Raw genomic sequence first — 17,902 nt, 5'->3', positions numbered from 1 at the left:
AGGCAGACTGTCAGTGTTCAGCACGACCTGCCTAGAAAGAGAAATCAAATCCCTTGCCAAGGATTAGAGAAAGTCTCCAGCCCCCCTGCCCATTTAGAGAAATGAGGTTTTTGGGCACTACTTCTCCCAGCCTGGGCATTGTGTTCAATCATTTCCTTCCAAACCAAAGGATTTTAAAATAAGAGGCTGGAGTTTTCTCTCTTAAACACAACAAGCCAAGCGTCTGATTAATAGGGTGGGTTTGTGTTTCCTTTCTCTCATGTGAAAATATTTATTAGAAAAATGTTCCAATGAGAATATTAATAGCCAGGGAATCAGCTCTGTGTCAGCTTCTTTGTTCCTTGACATTTGAAATGGGGGGCGGGGGAAGGGGTGAGAGAGGGAAAATCAAAACCCAGGCTTGGGGTGGTCACCTTTCCCTGGGCCCCCTCCCCCAAGAGGCGGGATTCTGCCCTTCCTTTGGGAAAGGCACTGAAAGGAGCAGCTTAGCTCCTGGGCCACACCGGGGTCCCCATCCTTAACCAGAAACACATGTGCATCAAAGGCTTGGATTGAAAGTGACACATTTGAAAACAAAAGTGCAGCCGAAATTCGCTTATCCTCACTTTCCTAATCCGCAAACTCTGTAATTCTCCCCAAAGCCCCTCAGGCTCTGCCGCAGTCCAAGCCTGCTCACATTCTCTCCTCCCCCTGCCTCTCCGCCCAGGTCTCCCACCCCAGGGCAGAGGGAGGGCTCCTGTTACTGGGACCCCGGTGCCTTGTAAAAATACACCTTGGCACGCTCTGCCCGCACCCTGGGAAGCCTTATCGCCTGGACTAAACAAATGTGCACAATCAAAATAATAGTCTGAGATGTCAAAATAAATGAGCAGGAACATCTGGAAGTGTGGTTGCCTACATTTTTTCCTTTCCCTGCCTCAAGCATTTAGATGCCTTTGGGGTCTGGCAGCTGGTGGGGCGGGCTCCAGGTAGGAGACTCTTACTTCCGACTCACAATAGACCCTTTGAAAATGCTTATTTGGGGTACTAGGTCCAGGTTTGCAGTAGGTAGGCCCTCCCCCAAATCAAGGAAACCCCAAATTAGCTCTCTGCTGAGCCGGGGCATACGGCACATCCGGGGGTGGCACAGCGGAGTGGTGTGGCCCGGCCTTCCCTTCGTCCTCCACCACCCCCCCCCGCCAGCACACACCTTCAACGGAGGCCCCTTAACCGAGAGCCAGGGAAGGGGTCTCTCCTGCCCATGAGCCCCTCAGAGAAGGATGGCTTCACAATCTTCCCAAATAATTTGTGTTTCCAAAGTTTTGCTTGCTCCAACTCTCTTGAATTACTTAAGGCGGGGGTAGTTAGAAGATCAGTTTCCTGTGCGTCTCTGCGGTCTAAGTCAGCCACGGCTCCACAGAGCCGAGGTGGGGCACCACGGAGGCTGGCCTTCCTTCCGAGGGGGCTGATTTATTATCACCATAGGGACACTGCCCGGGAGAACCCCTTAAAATTGTGTGCCACTGTCTGGGCGATTTCCTGGCAGAGTGACCCTGTTCCTGATGGATTCCCTCGCTGGCTTGCAGGAAGCACTTTCATTTAGGATCTACGCAACCTTTAGCTAATCACCAGTAGGCTTTAAAGCCCCTGGCGCTTCCCTGTGAGCTTTGGGAAATCAGGCCAGTTCTGATGACTCTGGACTTGGGTATTGGGCGTTGCATGACACTAAAGTGGCAGCTCACCCACTCAGATGCCCCCTGGGCCTCCTTGTTCTCCTGTGGGGTCAGGATGGGTGATCCCTAAGGTCCTTACTGGCTCTGATGCTTTGTGTTTCCATGACCCTGGGTGTCAGGAAACCATGTATTTATCTTCCCTGAGTCTTGCCTCTCAAAGTGTGCTCATGGGCCATGGAATCAGAATCACCTGAGGTGACTGGCTGTGGAGAGGTGAAGGGGAAGGGAGGAGAGACAGCTCTGTGGCTTCTAAGGGTGTGTCTAAAGGGCGACATTTCTGCCTTACTTGTGGGAAGGCTCACTCTCTGAGTCCTGAGCTGCTGTGTCTGCCATGGTCTGCCACGCTCAAGAAGTTGGACTCTAGGGTTCACCGTGCTGTGAGGAAATCTTATGCCCCATGGAGACAACTTGTCTGAGGCACTCCGGTCAAAAGTCCCAGCTGAGCAGAGCCTTCTAGTTCCCAGACAGGAGAGGCTTCCAGAAGATTCTAGTCCCTAGAATTCTTAGCACCCCAAGTTATTTGTGTTGTAGAGAAGAGACAAGCCCTCTTCGAGGCACCACGTCTGTGTCCCTGACTGACACAGCTTCGGAACATAATAAAATGTTTGTTTCACATCCCAGAATTCTGAAGTGGTTTGTTATATAGCAATAAGTGACCAGAACAGTGAGCTAGCTACAGACAAACACAAGGTCACTCGGAACTGGGGTCTGAGTGCCCACTACTCAGGGAATGGCAGCCCTACGTTTTGAGACCTGGTTTCCTTACCCGTAGAGGCCAGAAATGAAAAGCCCCATGGGTGGCCCTTTTTTGGCCCCGTGTCCTCGAGTGCAGCCAGACAGGACCCTGAGGACTTGGGGCCTGACCAACACTCAGGGTGCCCCTCCCTTCTCTCCATAGATGCCTGCATGACTGGCCTCCTGGGCCTCACATCTGGGCCCGGGGCTGCCTCTGCTTATATCAAGGGGAGCGGGACTGTTTAGTCTGCTGGGCACATTCCTGGATTTTTAAAATAAATAGCAGATTATGAGCGACTTAGCCTGATGCTGTCACTGGGCCAGGCCACAGGCTTCTGAGCCGTCCCTTAGGAGGGAGCGGCAGGAATGACAGGTTGGAGGTGTTTAACTTGGGAACTCTATCCCAGCCATAATTTAAGTGGAGAGGGTTCTAGCCTTCTCTGGGGTCCCAGAGAACTTCTAATAATATGACTGACAGAAGCAATGATGATAATAATTATATAGCACACTGAAGGCACTATGTGTCAGACACAACGGTTACCATTATTCGGCCCATTATACAGATGAAAAAACTGGGGGTTAGTGGTGTGAGATCTCAAAGCTGAATGTCTAGCAAGTGGCTGTGGGTTAAATGGAGATCAGTCTGATTCTCAGGCTCCAGCTCTTAAACACTACGCTATATTGCCTTCCCAGGCTCTGAAATAGACAGCTGCATCCCATGCCCCCACCCACCCGAAAACACACACACACACACACATGTGCACGTCCCACTGCCAGCCTTTCTGCTGTTCCCAAGGCCCTTTCCAGCCTGCAAGGAGCCATTCTCCACTGTGACTCCCTTTTTCCATTTCACCCTTCGCTGGATCATTTTATGCCTCTATTCCCTCTGCTAATTCAAACTAATTAAAGTATAAAATAGAATAATTGCTTCCATCCCCATACTCTTTCCCATCCACGTCGAGTACAGCGTTATATTCTTTATCTGGGAGTGGCCAACCTGACGAGTTGGGTGGAAACTGGAGCTATCAAGTTTCTTTTCATCTTCTCGCTCAGTTCTGCACTTGGCTTGTAGCCTGATTTCCCCTGGACTTGCTGTCTGACTTCCATTAGACATTGAGGAGACGGGAGAACTTGTATTCACATCCACAGCATCTGTCAATCTGCTGTTGAGGAAGCTGGGGCGGACTTTCTAGGGAAGAACCAGGCATCCTATCCGTGGGGCACCTGGGCAATTAGCAGGATTGGGAAATCAGTTCCCAAATGTTCCCCTGGGACTGGCCAGCCCTGGATCTATTAACAGTCCATTAACATCGGCTTGTTAGGCGGTGGCACCAGTGACCCAACACTTCTTACTAGTCCTATTTTTTAATTAAGTGTAATTAACCGAGAGAGGGGGAGGGAGCGAGAATGAATGAGCTGTATGGGATCGTTCCAGTTCCGTGGGGAGATGCAAACTTTTCTAGGCAGAACTTGAGGCCAGAGACTGGGTTTACACTTCCAAGATGCCAAGGGTACAACAGGTGCTGTGTCTTGGGGAAGCAGCAGGGGGACAGAGAGACAAGAGGTGGGGATGAGGTGAGGGCCGGGATGACAGCAGGCTGCTCAGAGATTTACCAGAAAGTGAGGGGAATCCCCATCCCCATCCCCATGATGTCTTAGAAGGTCTCAGGTCTTCCAGAACCTCAGAAGTCTTAAATCATTGCCTCAAAACAGCAGTATGCTCATCCATAAACAGCTGGCATTTCTGCCCTCTCTGTCACCGTTCGGGGAGGAAGTTCACATGGACACCCACGGCCTCATACAACTCTTGTTTTAAAAGGTCCTCATTTGGGACACCTGGGTGGCTCAGTGGGTTAAGCCACTGTCTTCGGCTCAGGTCATGATCTCAAGGTCCTGGGATCGAGTCCCGCATCAGGCTCTCTGGTCAGCGGGGGGCCTGCTCCCCCCCCCCCTTCCCCCCGCCGGCCCCCTGCCCACTTGTGATCTTTCTCTGTGTAAAAAAAAAAAAAAAAAATAGGGCGCCTGAGTGGCTCAGTGGTTAAGCCGCTGCCTTCGGCTCAGGTCATGATCTCGGAGTCCTGGGATCGAGTCCCACATCGGGCTCTCTGCTCAGCGGGGAGCCTGCTTCCTCCTCTCTCTCTGCCTGCCTCTCTGCCTACTTTCGATCTCTCTCTGTCAAATAAATAAATAAATAAATAAATAAATAAATAAATAAATAAAAATAAAAATAAATCTAAAAGTTCCTCATTTGGTCTAACCTCAGGCCTGTCTACTGTAGTTCTGGTGTTGTCTTCTGGAGATGGAGGAGAGTCTCAATCCCAACACCTTGGACAAGCCTCTTCAACAGGAAAGGGAGCCTAGAGTTAGATTTGTTAACTGTGTCTCTGAAAGGGAGGAAACTGAGTCTGTGAGAACTCAAAAATCTAGGCCCCCTAGTTCGTCAGATGCAGGCCCAGACTAGAACATGGAGCTCCAGGCTTAGCCCGAGGCCTACTGGCTGTAGCCCACAGCCACTTCACTTCCCCTTCATCGTCAATCATGGTCACCACCCTCCTGAGGTGGAATCGTAAAGGCCTGAGAGCCAGAAGGGGCCCTACGAAAGCTCAGTGACCCAGGGTCTATGTGGCATGTGAGATCATGGGAGAGAAACTCCCTTCTGCTGAGCAGAGTCTCTGCTGAACCTCACACTGACCCCGGTGAGACACAGTGAGGCTGAGCGACTGGTTTAAGGCCACGTGGCTATGGACTGTTGAGACAGGATCCAAATCAGAGCTTCAGACTTCAGAGACAATCTTATTATCTGAAGCAACTTCTCTATTTCATGACCAGGGAGAGGATCATGCTTCCAGATCTAGCCACAACTGGACCAGACCCCTAAGCCATCGGACTCCATCTTCATCAGCTCCCGTGAAAGTGCTTCTTGAAGGATGTGAGTACCCCATACTCAGAGTTGCTCGGGCTCAGACAGATGGGCCCCCTGAGCTGTTCTTGGCCCTCATCCCTGGGACCATCCCCAGGTGAAATCACCTTGCTACCCATTTCTACACAATTTACAGCTCTCAGGGTGACAGGTCTCAGAGCTCGGCTACAAATCCCCCTTAGACGTTGCCCACAGATCACAGCCCCACCTGGCATGGGGAGCTCTCTTGGCTAATATCTCACCTGCCTGGAGACAGCCCCATTAACCCCAAGTTCTTCCCATAGCTGCTCAGTGGGACCAGCTACTACGGAAGCCCTGTGTTTGGGGCAGACAGCACAAGAACGGCACAGCAGCAGCAGAAAATGAGAACAAAGGCCAGGACACTTTGAGATACGTTATGCAGACCCTTGGTTGGGCCAGGGCTGATGCTCTCGGAGGTGACACTAGATACGATCTCAGGAGGTCATCCTATTCCCCAAAGGCCACTTGTTAGGCTCCAGCTCAGGCCCAGGCCCTTCTCCTCTGGCCACATTTTGAATGTAATTCCAGAAAAGATCCCATTTGAGAAACAGATATGCAGCCAAAATCTGAGCCTAGGCATCTTCTCAGTTCTCCTAAGGCCTCACTGGTCACTTCTGCTTGCTGTCAATGCTTTTCCACCACGCTGGGCTCAGAGAGCCCAAGAAAAGAGTTTTTACCAAAAGTTACCTTCCTGGTCCTCAGGCATACATAACGTGTTCTGAAAATATCACATTTTATGGATCTGCTGGATCCTTCTGACCATGATTTATCCACCTCTCTGGACTGCCATGAATCCATCCATCCCTCTGTCTGATTATTATCCTGCAGAAGCATCTAGAATGGTATTCACCAAATGTTGACATGGTGTTACATTTTGGGAAGACCCGTCTGGGTACTCATTGCTATTTTCTTTTCTGTATGTATTGCCGGAATTTGCATGGTGAGCATCCACCGTTTCTGTTTAAGAAATAACCTTATGTCTATAAATAGAAAAGAATAGGGAAAAAAGGCAGAATATTTATAGGCTTCAGTGGGATGTTACAGATAACTGGCTACGTGTCTCCCTCGTAAGACTGTAAACAACCTGAGGGTAGAGGTCAAGTCCCCTTCCTTTTGATGCTTTCCCAGCACATCGTTCCCGATAAATATATTCCCAATCATGGGCTTTGTTAGGGCCCACGGACTGTTTTATTAGAATGAGACATCAATGTTTATTTCCGAGACTGTCTTCCCCATCCTAGGTTAGGCTAAGCCTCCTCCAGCTTCACCCAATTCCCATCTGCCCCTGTTTATGCCTCAACTGCAGGGGCCATATGAAAGAAGGTAAAAAGACAGGTGGGTTCAAGGGGGTCTGGATAAAATTTGCATGCAATCTGCATGTGATTTGTGTCATCTGTTCTCAAGAAGTAATTTTTGAGTTAGAGCTGCGTCACTGCTTCCCTCAGTGCAGTTATGTGCCCATTGGTCGCTGCCTTCCTCCCTCCACTCTCCCCTCATTCCCGGATTCAGCATTCTTATATTCAAAAAAAAAAAAAAAAGAGGAAAAGAACTTTGGGCAAGGTGGGATTCACCAAGTACACCGGGAATCTTTGCAGTGTATTTGGGACGACAAACACTCAGGAGCTGGGAGGTACCTCGTGAACGCTCACTGGTCCTCCAGCCCAGCATCTTTGTCTAGCCGAGTCAATGCCAAGACCAGCGTCCTGCTGAACAGCAGTAGACCCACTGACTGAAGGACTGGCAGATACCAGCCTTTCTGAAGGTCTTTGCTTTGCTTTCTGCATCACCATTAATATGTGAATGCTCCATTCCCCATCCCCCCACCACCTTGCCCATCACCGTGGCTATCCCACATTTACCTTCTCTTTGCTCACACATATTCAGAGCAGATACACTCAGGGGGGAATCATGTTTCATCAGAGAAGGCGAGGACCCTGCCCAGTGGTTACCGCGCAGAGGGTAGAAATCTGTTTCTCAGGCCAACTCTGGCTTCCCAGAGCTGGCCAGCTTCTACTGGCATCAGTCTATGACTCAGGCCAAGATTTTTATCTCCTTCTGGGGCCCCATCTTGGGTCTGTCTCTCCCAGGATCAGGCCTAGCCAGGAGGCCTGGATTATTTACACTTCTTTGGCTCCCTCGAGCAGCAGACTCTGTGGGCCCGGGAGCTGTAAATCTACCCCCTAATCACACCAAGCTGCTTCGTGCAGTCTGGCCCGTTCTTGCGGGGCTGTTCATCACGCACTGAGACAGGGGCTGTGGCCTGGAGAGAAGCCTCCGGGAAGTGGCTGGCCCCAGTTGCTTCTCTCTGGCTCCCTGTGAAAGCCTCCAAGGACTCTGCCTGTCCCTGGACCCTGAGTCGCAAGCCCAGCGGACCCCCTGGTTAGATGAACAGTTTCTGACCAAAGGTCACAAGTTATCAGTTACTCCTGGGCTTTGAAAAGAGGGACGGGTGGGCCCTTACCTGTCTTTCAGACATGATGTATAGGTAACGCTCATCAACGGAGAAGGCCATGTCCCGGAGGATGGGGCTCCCGTCTTTGAGTACGGAGACCATCTCGTACTGGACCCCTCCATGGGGGGGACCATCGGCTCGAATCTGTAAAGGAAACAAGGCATCCTCAGCATCGGTACTCAGCCGTCCCCCAGGGGATTACCTGCTTTGGCCTAGAGCAGGTCCTTTTACCGAAGATAATTCCCCCCACCCTATCCCTACTTGCTACTTTGAACCAGAATTGGCTTCAGGGAAGGTAGAGGTGCTTCTCAGTTCAAACAGCCCAGCTTCCAGGTCTGGGATTTCTGATGGTGGGTTCTTTTGTGTGTGCGTATGTGTCCTTAGGAACAATTCTGAATATCCCAATGTGGTTATTGTGTCGTGTGTCTACATATATTTACAGCATGGTGTGGAGGGTGTGTGTGTGAGTGTGTGCTTGTGCACACTGATTGGTGTTTAGGGTTGGGGAGTCAACATCTGCTTACAGTGTTTCTGCCTTGGGCGGGCGAGGAAGAATGGTTCCACAATCCCATAAAAGATCAGAAAGCTGGTCATCAAGAGACTCAAGATTTTAAAATCTCAAGAGGGTCTTTCTGCCCCCAAACATATCCCTGCATGTGTGCAAATTCACCCTGGGATTCTGGAGAGCCAAAAATCCTGGCTCAGACTCTCAGAGCCCAGCTCTGGATAATAAGTCAGAAAGAAAGGACTCAGACACCATCAAGTTCACTGCTTCTCAGCCCTGCCTGCACTTGGGAATTATCTCGGGAGTTTTAAAAGATATGAATGCCAGGGCTGGATCCATTAATCAGAACCTCTGTGGGTGTGGCCTGGGCGTCTTCTTGGGGATTCAAAGCTCCCCAGGTGAATCTGATGAGTGGCCAGGGTCAAGAAGCAGAGATGGAGTCCAGTGGTTTTCAAGGCTGCGTGCCTTGAGAATCATCTCAAGGTGGTGGTAGGGGCAGCACGGGCTGGGGGGCGGAGTCTGGGGGCTTGGGAAAATGCATTGCTGAGCCCGCCCCTGGAGTTTCTGATTCAGCAGAAATGAGGCTTGAGAATTCTCACGTCTAACAAATTCCCGGGTGATGTGGAGACTGCTGGTCTGGGGGTTCGTGAGGGCTAGTCTAAGCTCTGCAAAGACAATCCCTAAGGTCATACAAAAAACTGGCATCCAGGAGTCCTCGGTTTGAATATGCTCCTGCCTTCCCGTTTCTTGTTCTCAATATAGCAGCTGACCGTTGAACAAATAATCCCCAGCCTGGTTTGTTGTCTCTGTCCTCTGCCCAGCTGAACCCCCTCAAGCTTGAGCCCTATTTCCTTCGTGAAGCCTTCCCTAATCTCTCCACCGTACTAATTGCTCATCACCCTGATGCCTTTTTTCCCCCTACCATTTTGTCTTAGGATTATAATCAATTGATCTGTTCATTGTGTATGTACTTGCTACTGTGTATTGACAACCCACTCACATTGTTCTCTAATTGGCTCACACGTGCATAAGTCTGTCAACACTGCAAGGGCAAGGATGCGTTTTCTATTTCTCTAACAACCCTCTGAGGACGAGAATGGGTTCGGGAACCTGGCTGGTGATGGATAAGATGGGATGCTTGAGAAATACTTGTTGAAAGGACATGAACGAGGAACCAGGTGATGAAGTCTCATGAACTCTAGCGCTAAGTCAAAGTGAGGTCAAAAGGCATTTTCTCTGGAAGATTGTAGGATTCAGGCCGCCCACCCCCTCACATTCCCTTTCAATTTTCTCTCGTACTTCTAACCACGGCCTTTCCTCTCCCACCACACCAGGAGTTCCTGAGGGGCAAGGACCAGGACTCACTCATCCCAAGGGCCAAGCTTGGTGCCTGACGCCACAATAAATTCCTCTTTGCCTTTTCTCTGCCAGCTAGTAGCTCTTGCATCCAGGGAAGGGTTTGGGGGGGGTCATTTAATTCATTCTCAGAGAGTGGAGGAAGACTCTGGGGTCAGCAGTGATGTCACGAGGCTGAGGTTATTACCCTCTACCCCAGCGCAACCATGATTACGAATTCAAGCAGAGGGAAAGGTCTCTACCTGGAAGAATGCCTCACAATTAAAAAGGTTCCCCTTAACATCTGAAATAGCTTTCTCTCTTAGATGGACCGATCTGAAATTTCCTTGAGGTCCTTCTAGAAATTCAGCAGTTTTTAGTCAAAAAAGTTCCTGGGCTATTGCAGACAGTAAAGAAAAGACATGAGGGTCATGGCTTCCTGCTGGTTTGACCTCAGTGTACTGTCTCCATTATATGGGGGAGTTCGGGCTCTGTTTCTTCCTCTGAAGGGGAAATGGGCCAGTGCTTCTCATCACCCTCCCTACGACAGCCACTCTTCTTCAGGGAGATTTAAGTCTCCTCAAGCTACCGGCTCTGCCCTAGGAGCTGTGGAACCAGTAACCCCCCTCAGGCCCGGCCCAAGATCTCCCCTCCTGGAGAGGCATGTTAACCTTCTGCCAGTTGGGGCAGCCTCCACCCCATGAACCCGGGCACCTGCCTGCCTCCCTGGCAGGGTCTGGACACAAAGTCCAAAGGGGGAATGCCACAAGTCTGGCCTTCCCTCTGTGGTCCCTGAGACGAGATGGTACCCAGGGCCAGATTAGAGCTGGAATCAAATCAAAGTCAACTTATCATCACACACTCTGCTGCGTTCCACTTACGACCAATCCCAGCCACTAACTTTTTCCTGAATCAGAGATCTACGTAGGGGTTTTTTTTTTTTTCTTCCATCTGCAACCCCAATCTTTTAACAAAGCAGTTGAAGGCAGAATCAAACCTACATAACTCTCAAACGTCAAAGCTAAAACCAAACCAGAACAGAAACTGTTCCTGGTATTGAACCTGAACTAAGCGATCCTATTTCATTCAGTCTAAATCTCTGGAGGGAAGAGCACTATTGCCTCCCCACTTACTCCCTCATCCCATGTTAACTGCCTCCAGCTTGTGTAACCCTCCGAGACACCTGCGGGAGGGCAGAGAAGATGGAGGATGGGGCCAGGAGGGGGGGCGTCAAGGGCACAAGTTGGGGGCGGGGTCTGGCAGGCAGTGGCCAGAGAGACCGGGTGGGCAGAGTGTAGGTTTGGGACACAGGGTTCCCGGGTTTCTGTTCAAACTCTGGGCCTGGGCTTGAGTTCTGCCTAATGGTACAGTTTGCATTCAGATCCCTCCCACGAGCCTCAGTTTTCCCTTCTGGATAACAGGCCACGGTGATCTGCTCAGTGCCGGCCAGAGGAGAACCACTGTAGCATGTGCTAGAGCTATAAGGACTTTGGAGCTCACCTCACCTAAGCTCTTCGGCTCCAGGCTCGCAGCTGGCCAGTGGTGGAACCGGGGCTCAACCCGGCTGTAGCCCGTGTGGCCCAGAGGAGAGCACATGGTGGATGGAGACAGCACACACTGGGGACAAGGGTCCTGCCGCAGGGCAAGCACATGGTTTCCCAGACTGCTCTGCCTCGGAGAGAAAGTTCTGAGGTTCAAAGTTGTCTCCACCCTTGCCAGACACAGGATGGTAGTGGTAGGGGCTGGTCCTGAGCCAAGGTGGGATTTTTAAATCCAATGAATCACATCTATTTGGTGTGGTCCCAGAAGAGCTAAAGTGTGGTGGCACAGTTTTCAGCTTTTCAGCTTGTGTCCCCAGGGCCAGGTTTCAATGACCACAAGGTCAACAATGGACTGAAGTAGGTCACGAACCAATCCAAGAGAAGGGGGTCTACAGCCCGAGCTGCACAGGGCAGGGGAGGAGCTGGGACAGAGAAGGGAGGCGACATGCTCGGGGGCAGGAGAGTCACCTGAACATGACTTTTGAGTTGGGCTCCTCCTCTTCTGAGAGGGCCTGGCCTCAGTGGACATGCAGAAACTACAGAGGCCATTTTGGTTGGACAAAGCTCATGAGGTAGGATAAGAGGGCCAGCCGGAGGGGGACAGTCTTTATTGAAACCAGCGAAAGATAGAAGGTGCCCACACCGTTGTGCAAGGAGATCCAGGCTGGTTCTAGTAAGAACTCCTGCTGCGTAGAGCGCTCACTGTGAGACTGAGTGGCTATAGGACCCTGCGACCTTCTCAGGAGGGTTTTGAACACAGGATTACTTCTTTTGCTTCATGGTTTGACATGGCCCTACCTGAAGGCAGTAGCACAGACCTAGTGAATTTTCGAAGGGCCCCTTTTGCCTCAAGAACTTACAACAGCTACCCTCCTATTGCTCTTACAGTGTGCCAAGTGCTGTCGAAAGTGCTTAACAAAAATCAACTCTCTTATCCTTGCAAGTACCTCTGAGGTAAATGTTCTTATTATTCCCATTTTACAGATAGGAAATTTGAGGCCTGGGGGGATTCAGTGGCATTCCCAAGATCGCACAGCTAAAGAGTGACAGAGAAGGGAGTCCCACACACAGCGGGACTTCTCAGGTGCTCTGCGACCCTCTTAGGAGAGGACACTAAGGGGCAAATGAGCTGTTCATCACCGCCAGAAGAACAGACAGAACAGATGGGAGAGACAGAAAGTCCCAGCTCTCCCCTCCCCCACACGTCCTCTTTCAGACCCCAAGGTCCAGGCAGGGCAATCACCCATTGCCTGGAGTCGACCATAAACTCGGAACCTAATTTTCAGGAATCTTCATTGGGAGGCGAAAAGTCAGTTTATCAGGGTCGTTTGTGGGGTGGCGAAATGCGAGGTGCAGCCCAGGGGAGGGTGACTGCTGGGCCCTCCGGCTGGGGAGGGGCCTCCGCTAAGTGAGAAGGAAATAGTAATCCCATTAGTGCCTTGCTTTAAACCACAGCTAGGCCTGTGCAGAAATTAATGACAGCCTCTGGAACGTCCAATTCAAATCAGCATATCCAATTCCAATTAACTAGCTTACCTGTAGGCCTCTCCAAACCCTTTTTCTTAGGCATCAATTTTGTCTATAGTTAGCTCTAAATTATGGACCCCCTGCCTGGGATTTGTCACCCTAATGTCACTTTATTAGTAGTACTGGCAGCATAAATAGTAATGTTATTTATTTATTTATTTATTTACTTGGCAAGAGTTGCTGAAAACCAGTTGGGAATCTTCTTCTTGGGCCCTCCCGGTAGGAAACAGATTGGTTGGAGAGGTGTCACCGCGCAGAGGGAGGCACCGGTTGGTGTCTGGAGGACCGGGATCTAACCCCAGCCTTCTCATTAAAGGCCTATGTGACTTCAGATAAGTCACCTCCCTTGTTTGTGTAATAGTTTCTGTAACGGCCAAAGGAGGTGGGAACTCCTGTCCTTATGAGCACAAAAAGGATGCTAGGAGAGTGAAATGAGTTATTAGCTATGACTTTCAGGACTGTCCAATATCCGTTTATGACACTTCTGCTGTGAGCCAGGTCTGCGCTCGGCGCTGGGGATGCTACGGGACAGGATCCCCTTGGGAAACCCCAGGAGCTGGGAATGGACAAGCCGACCAGTCTTCAGGAACACACGGTTTAGCCCTTGTGAGAGGAGTTGGCAGGGGGAGGGGGTGGCAGGCAGGGGGGCTAACGCCCCCAGGAGGCTGGGGCGTGAGGGAGGCCCTGAGTAGAAGGCTTCCTGGGGGAGGTGGTGCCTGAACGGCTGAGCAGGGGTGGAGATGTGAGTGCTTTGGCTCATTTCAAGTGTGATGTCAGTATAAGCGTGTTATTGTTATGTCTGAGCCCAGATTTCTTGGAAACTTGGTCTCTCTGACCTGAGCGCCTGGAGAGGATGAGACTCTTGACGTGCATTTATTGAGGGCTTGTCCTTTTACATCAGAAAAGTCACTTTGGAAGACACCTATATTACTTGATTTTATCTCTTTCTCAGGAATCAGGGCTCTCGTACTATATGAATGTGTGGGGGTTTGCGTACACATACACACATACGTAAACGTTTAGACAGGGGAGAGGTGGGGCAGGCCTGGTGCTGCTCAGACTGAACTTGGGGGTGAGTTAATGAGCGAGTGTATCTGCAGCTGCCTTTAGTGCTGCACGAGAGGATTCAAGCTGAAGTTTATTTTTGTAGAGCTTCATGACCCGAATTATTTATAGATTGAAGCCTTTGGTAAATTCAACTCCGAGATGCTTCCTCCTTCTCCGCTGCATATGCAAGCATGCACGCGCACACACACATGCACACAGAGGCAGCAGCGCCTCCCAGGCTGCTTCTGTCTGCCCCTTCCCCAGAGCTCTGCAAGGATGAACTAACCATGCAGACTCCCAGTCAGGGAGGCCGAGGATCCCTGGAGGGATCCCGGCCCTGAATGCTGAGACAACTGAGAGGGACACTGGAGCCAGGGAAACTCAGCCTTTGGGTCACAGGGAACCAGGAGAGTAGAGCAATAACTCACAGGGAGCGCACAGAGTTGGGGGGGGGGGGGGGGCCGGGGGGGGTGGGGGGGAGGAATTAATAAAGAATAATGAGCAACCTCTGCCAAATCGAAATCTCTGTTTACTTGAAGCTCCAGCCACGTGAGGCTCTCAGAATCCCCATTCGAGGTGCCACACACAGGAGAAAGACAAGGCCAAGGACCCCTCCTGGCCCTGAAAAGGAAGAAGGTCACTAAGATAGGCTAACCTTTGTGAATTTTGCACCCCTACCTGGTGCGTGCAGGTGCATACACACACAGACACACACACACACCCTACAACACATATGCAGATGGTTCTAGAACTGGTCCCAGGTGAGTTGTCGGTTAGTCACTGGGCTTTGACACTGGAGATTGACATTTCCATGTACAATTACTTCTATTTCTGTGCATGTTGGGAATCTGCCCTAGATATTAAACTGGTGGGAGGGCGGGTGATCTGGCAGAGGGTTTCATGTTCTAGAGGCTCCTGGATTTCATCCTTCTTGGAAGGCTAAGCCATGGAAGGCTTTCTCCTGGAATGTGGGGAGGGGTTCCTGAGAGAAACCGTTGGTTCTCTGGACTTCCGCATCTCGGAACAGTGAGAATTAAGAGCCTGGTTTATGATGGGTGATGTAGTGAATATTTCCTGAGCAGTGACTAGAAGTGTTCAGAGATCAGGCTGAGGGGGTTGGCTGCAGTAAGGGTCTCTTCTCCTAAATCTTGGCTTCATTGCTCCTCATCGGCCAGGGCTGGATGGCCACATGACCACTGATCCACGTGGCCCCACAGAACTGAGAAGGGTAGCCTCTGCTTCAGACCTTCCTGTGTTTAAGGACCAACTTCACTTCAAAAGGGCACCAACTTCCTTATCCCAGGGGCCTCTCCCTTTATGACTCAGCAGAGAGTGACATCAAGATCAAGAAGCAAAAGAACCCACTTCTTGGTTCTCCCTCTGTCAGGGAGGGTTTTGAGCTCCCAGGCCAAGGATAGGGCAGGAGCTTAACACAGGTGCCTGTGATGGGCATTTGGGAGTGTGGGGCTCTGGCCTTGGACCAGCCCCACCTTGCAACGCTGCTCCAGCTCAGACTCCGCCAGTTAGGAGGATCCGGGAACCAGAAGAAGTTGCCAGGGGCAGCGGAAGCACTTGATTGTTCTGGGAAACAATACGATAAACACTGGCGAGGGACAGCTGAAGCATTAAACAGCCACAGCCGAAATCACATCACACAGCAGCAAAGCAATAACTCACAGGGAGCGCACAGAGTTGGGGGGGGGGGATGGGGGGGGTTGGGGGGAGGAATTAATAAAGAATAATGAGCAACCTCTGCCAAATCGAAATCTCTGTTTACTTGAAGCTCCAGCCACGTGAGGCTCTCAGAATCCCCATTCGAGGTGCCACACACAGGTTCCTTGCCTGGGGATGCCCTGCCTGGCTTAGGATAGCATCTACCCTTTAAGAGTTTTGGACTGGGAATGATTTGGAAGCACCTCTTTGGGCCCACCGGGAGGGCGATGCAGGCTTCCTGGCCAAGCTTTGGAAGGGGGTGTGGTGAGAATCACCACAGAAGGATCAGGCAGATTCTCCTCATCTCAGTGAGAATCAGGCAGACTGATATCCAGGTAAACTGCCTTGGAAATGCCCTGCCCGCAGCAAAGGAGCACTTTCTGGGCCTGAACACAGGCGGCTTCTGAATCGCTTATCTCCCTTTATCAGTGTGGTTCAACGTATTTACTGAACAACAATCGAACATGTCAACCCAAGTGCAAAAGGCTGGGGGTATAAACATGAAATGATCTTGAACACCGGGAAGTCAGCCTCCCCAATTCACAGAACAAGAAACATTAAGAGTGGAGAGCAAGTTAGGGACAGAGCCAAGCTCAAAGCGGAGTCTGCCTGATTCCAAAGCCTGTACTCTGTCTCTTTCATGAGGCTCCCTCTGGGGCCTCGCTTTTCCCTAAGTCAAACAAGAGGACAATACCTGCACTGGTACTAAAAATTACATCTAAAAAGTGCTCAGTGCCCCTGGAGATAAGTCCTGGGGGACACAATAGATCATATAGCTGTCTCCTCCACTATGACAAAGGAGGACACTTGCAGTTTGGAAAAAGAGCAAAGGGTGGGGCGTTTAAGAGGGTTATTACCCTCTTTAATTAACTCATTCTTTTCAATGGCTAAAATTGCTCTGCATTTTATAATCTGGAATAGTAATCTCTGCCTTTCATGAACACCGAGGATGACATTTAAAGCTGTAAGGATGGGAAGGGAGGTCTAGACTTGTAAGCACAGCTATCTGACACGGGGCTTGTACCTGAACGCAGGAGGCTCCCTGAGATTTTAAAAGGAAGAGTCATTTGGAAAATGCATGGGGCTTGCATACACCGTGGTGCAGAAAATGTGCGGTAACCGAGAGACTGGAGAGCACACCCACGCAGCCGGACTTCTCTTCCCATTGCTAACGGGCGAGGCCTGAGTCTTTATTGCCTCTTATCTGGGCTACAGCAATAACCTGAGAAATCTCCCTGCCTCCAGCATATTCCTGCTCTAATCTGTTCTACCAACACGGCCAGATTAATCTTCTTAAAACTCTTATTTGATCCTGCCTTTTCTGTATGCAAAATCCTCAAATTTCAGGTGTTTGTAATTTTCTTTCTCTTGCTTATCTCACTTCTAATTTTTTTTTTTTGTGATGAACATACACTACTTTTGGAATATGAAAGAAAGTAAATCATCGCATACACCCATGCACATGCACACAGAACGCCTTTAACTGCCCCCACTGATAATTTAGAAAAGCTCATGTCCCTTCCTTGCCATGCATGGGTCTAGCTAGCATGGCCTTCTCACCATTCTCTAGTTACGTCTCTGGGTTTTTGGTCATCATGTCTTGGCTTGACAATTTATTCTCCTTCCTAGATCCTAGCCATCCTTCAAGGCCTAACCCAAATGCCCCCTCCTCCAGGAAGCCCATCCTGATCTCTCCTTTGAACTCCCAGAGTCCCTAGCAAGTCTCTTGGCATGGTGATCTGTGAACACATGCAGTGATCTCTCCTAAGATTGTAAGTTCCTAGGAAACAGACACTTCTTGGTACAGTTTCATATGCCTTCCTGCATTCATTACTACTGTACACATAGTAGGGCTTGAATCACACCTGAGGATGGAATGAATGAGTCCCTGAAACTGGCTAGGAATGGAACATTAGCCACAGCTCCCATATATTTAACCCCTATGAGTGTTAGACATTGTGCTAAGGGCTCTCTACACGCCCTCTCATTAAATCTTCACCACAACCCTATTAGTCACATGTTACAGATGAAGAAACAGAGGCACAGAAGTGTGAGGTGACATCAAGGTCACATAGCTGGTGGGCAGAAGAGCCACAATTTCAATTCTGTGAGGCCTTCGCTTTTCTAGGCCTCTGTTTCCCCATTTCTGGAAAATAATAAATGAAGAAAGAGAGAATCTGGCTTTGCACACCTTCCCCCTCCCTCCACCACATCTGGAACCTGACATGTAAAGACGCTGTACACGCTTCTGTTGAAGTGATCTCTTTGGCTCCCAGTGGACTACTAAGAGCTCTTGGGAAGAGAGCACTGCAAAGGCTTAAGGTGCTGCTGTATAAAGAACTCTGGGCCCACTGGGCTGGAGCTCGGCTGGCTTAAAGGCAAATGGAAAGCAAG

General features: G+C 50.3%; 1 protein-coding gene across 1 annotated transcript in view; it reads right to left on the bottom strand.

Annotated features, from left to right (window-relative positions):
- PLXNA2 (plexin A2) overlaps positions 1 to 17,902 on the bottom strand; it is a 207,723-nt gene that overhangs the window by 105,232 nt on the left and 84,589 nt on the right. The window contains exon 4 of the mRNA XM_059412985.1: positions 7,850 to 7,984. Coding sequence (XP_059268968.1) covers positions 7,850 to 7,984 — 135 coding nt within the window. The remainder of the gene's footprint in view (positions 1 to 7,849; positions 7,985 to 17,902) is intronic.

The sequence above is a fragment of the Mustela nigripes genome, chromosome 10 (genome assembly GCF_022355385.1).
Source record: "Mustela nigripes isolate SB6536 chromosome 10, MUSNIG.SB6536, whole genome shotgun sequence".
Taxonomy (NCBI): domain Eukaryota; kingdom Metazoa; phylum Chordata; class Mammalia; order Carnivora; family Mustelidae; genus Mustela; species Mustela nigripes.
This window is presented reverse-complemented; position numbering and strand designations above follow the sequence as displayed.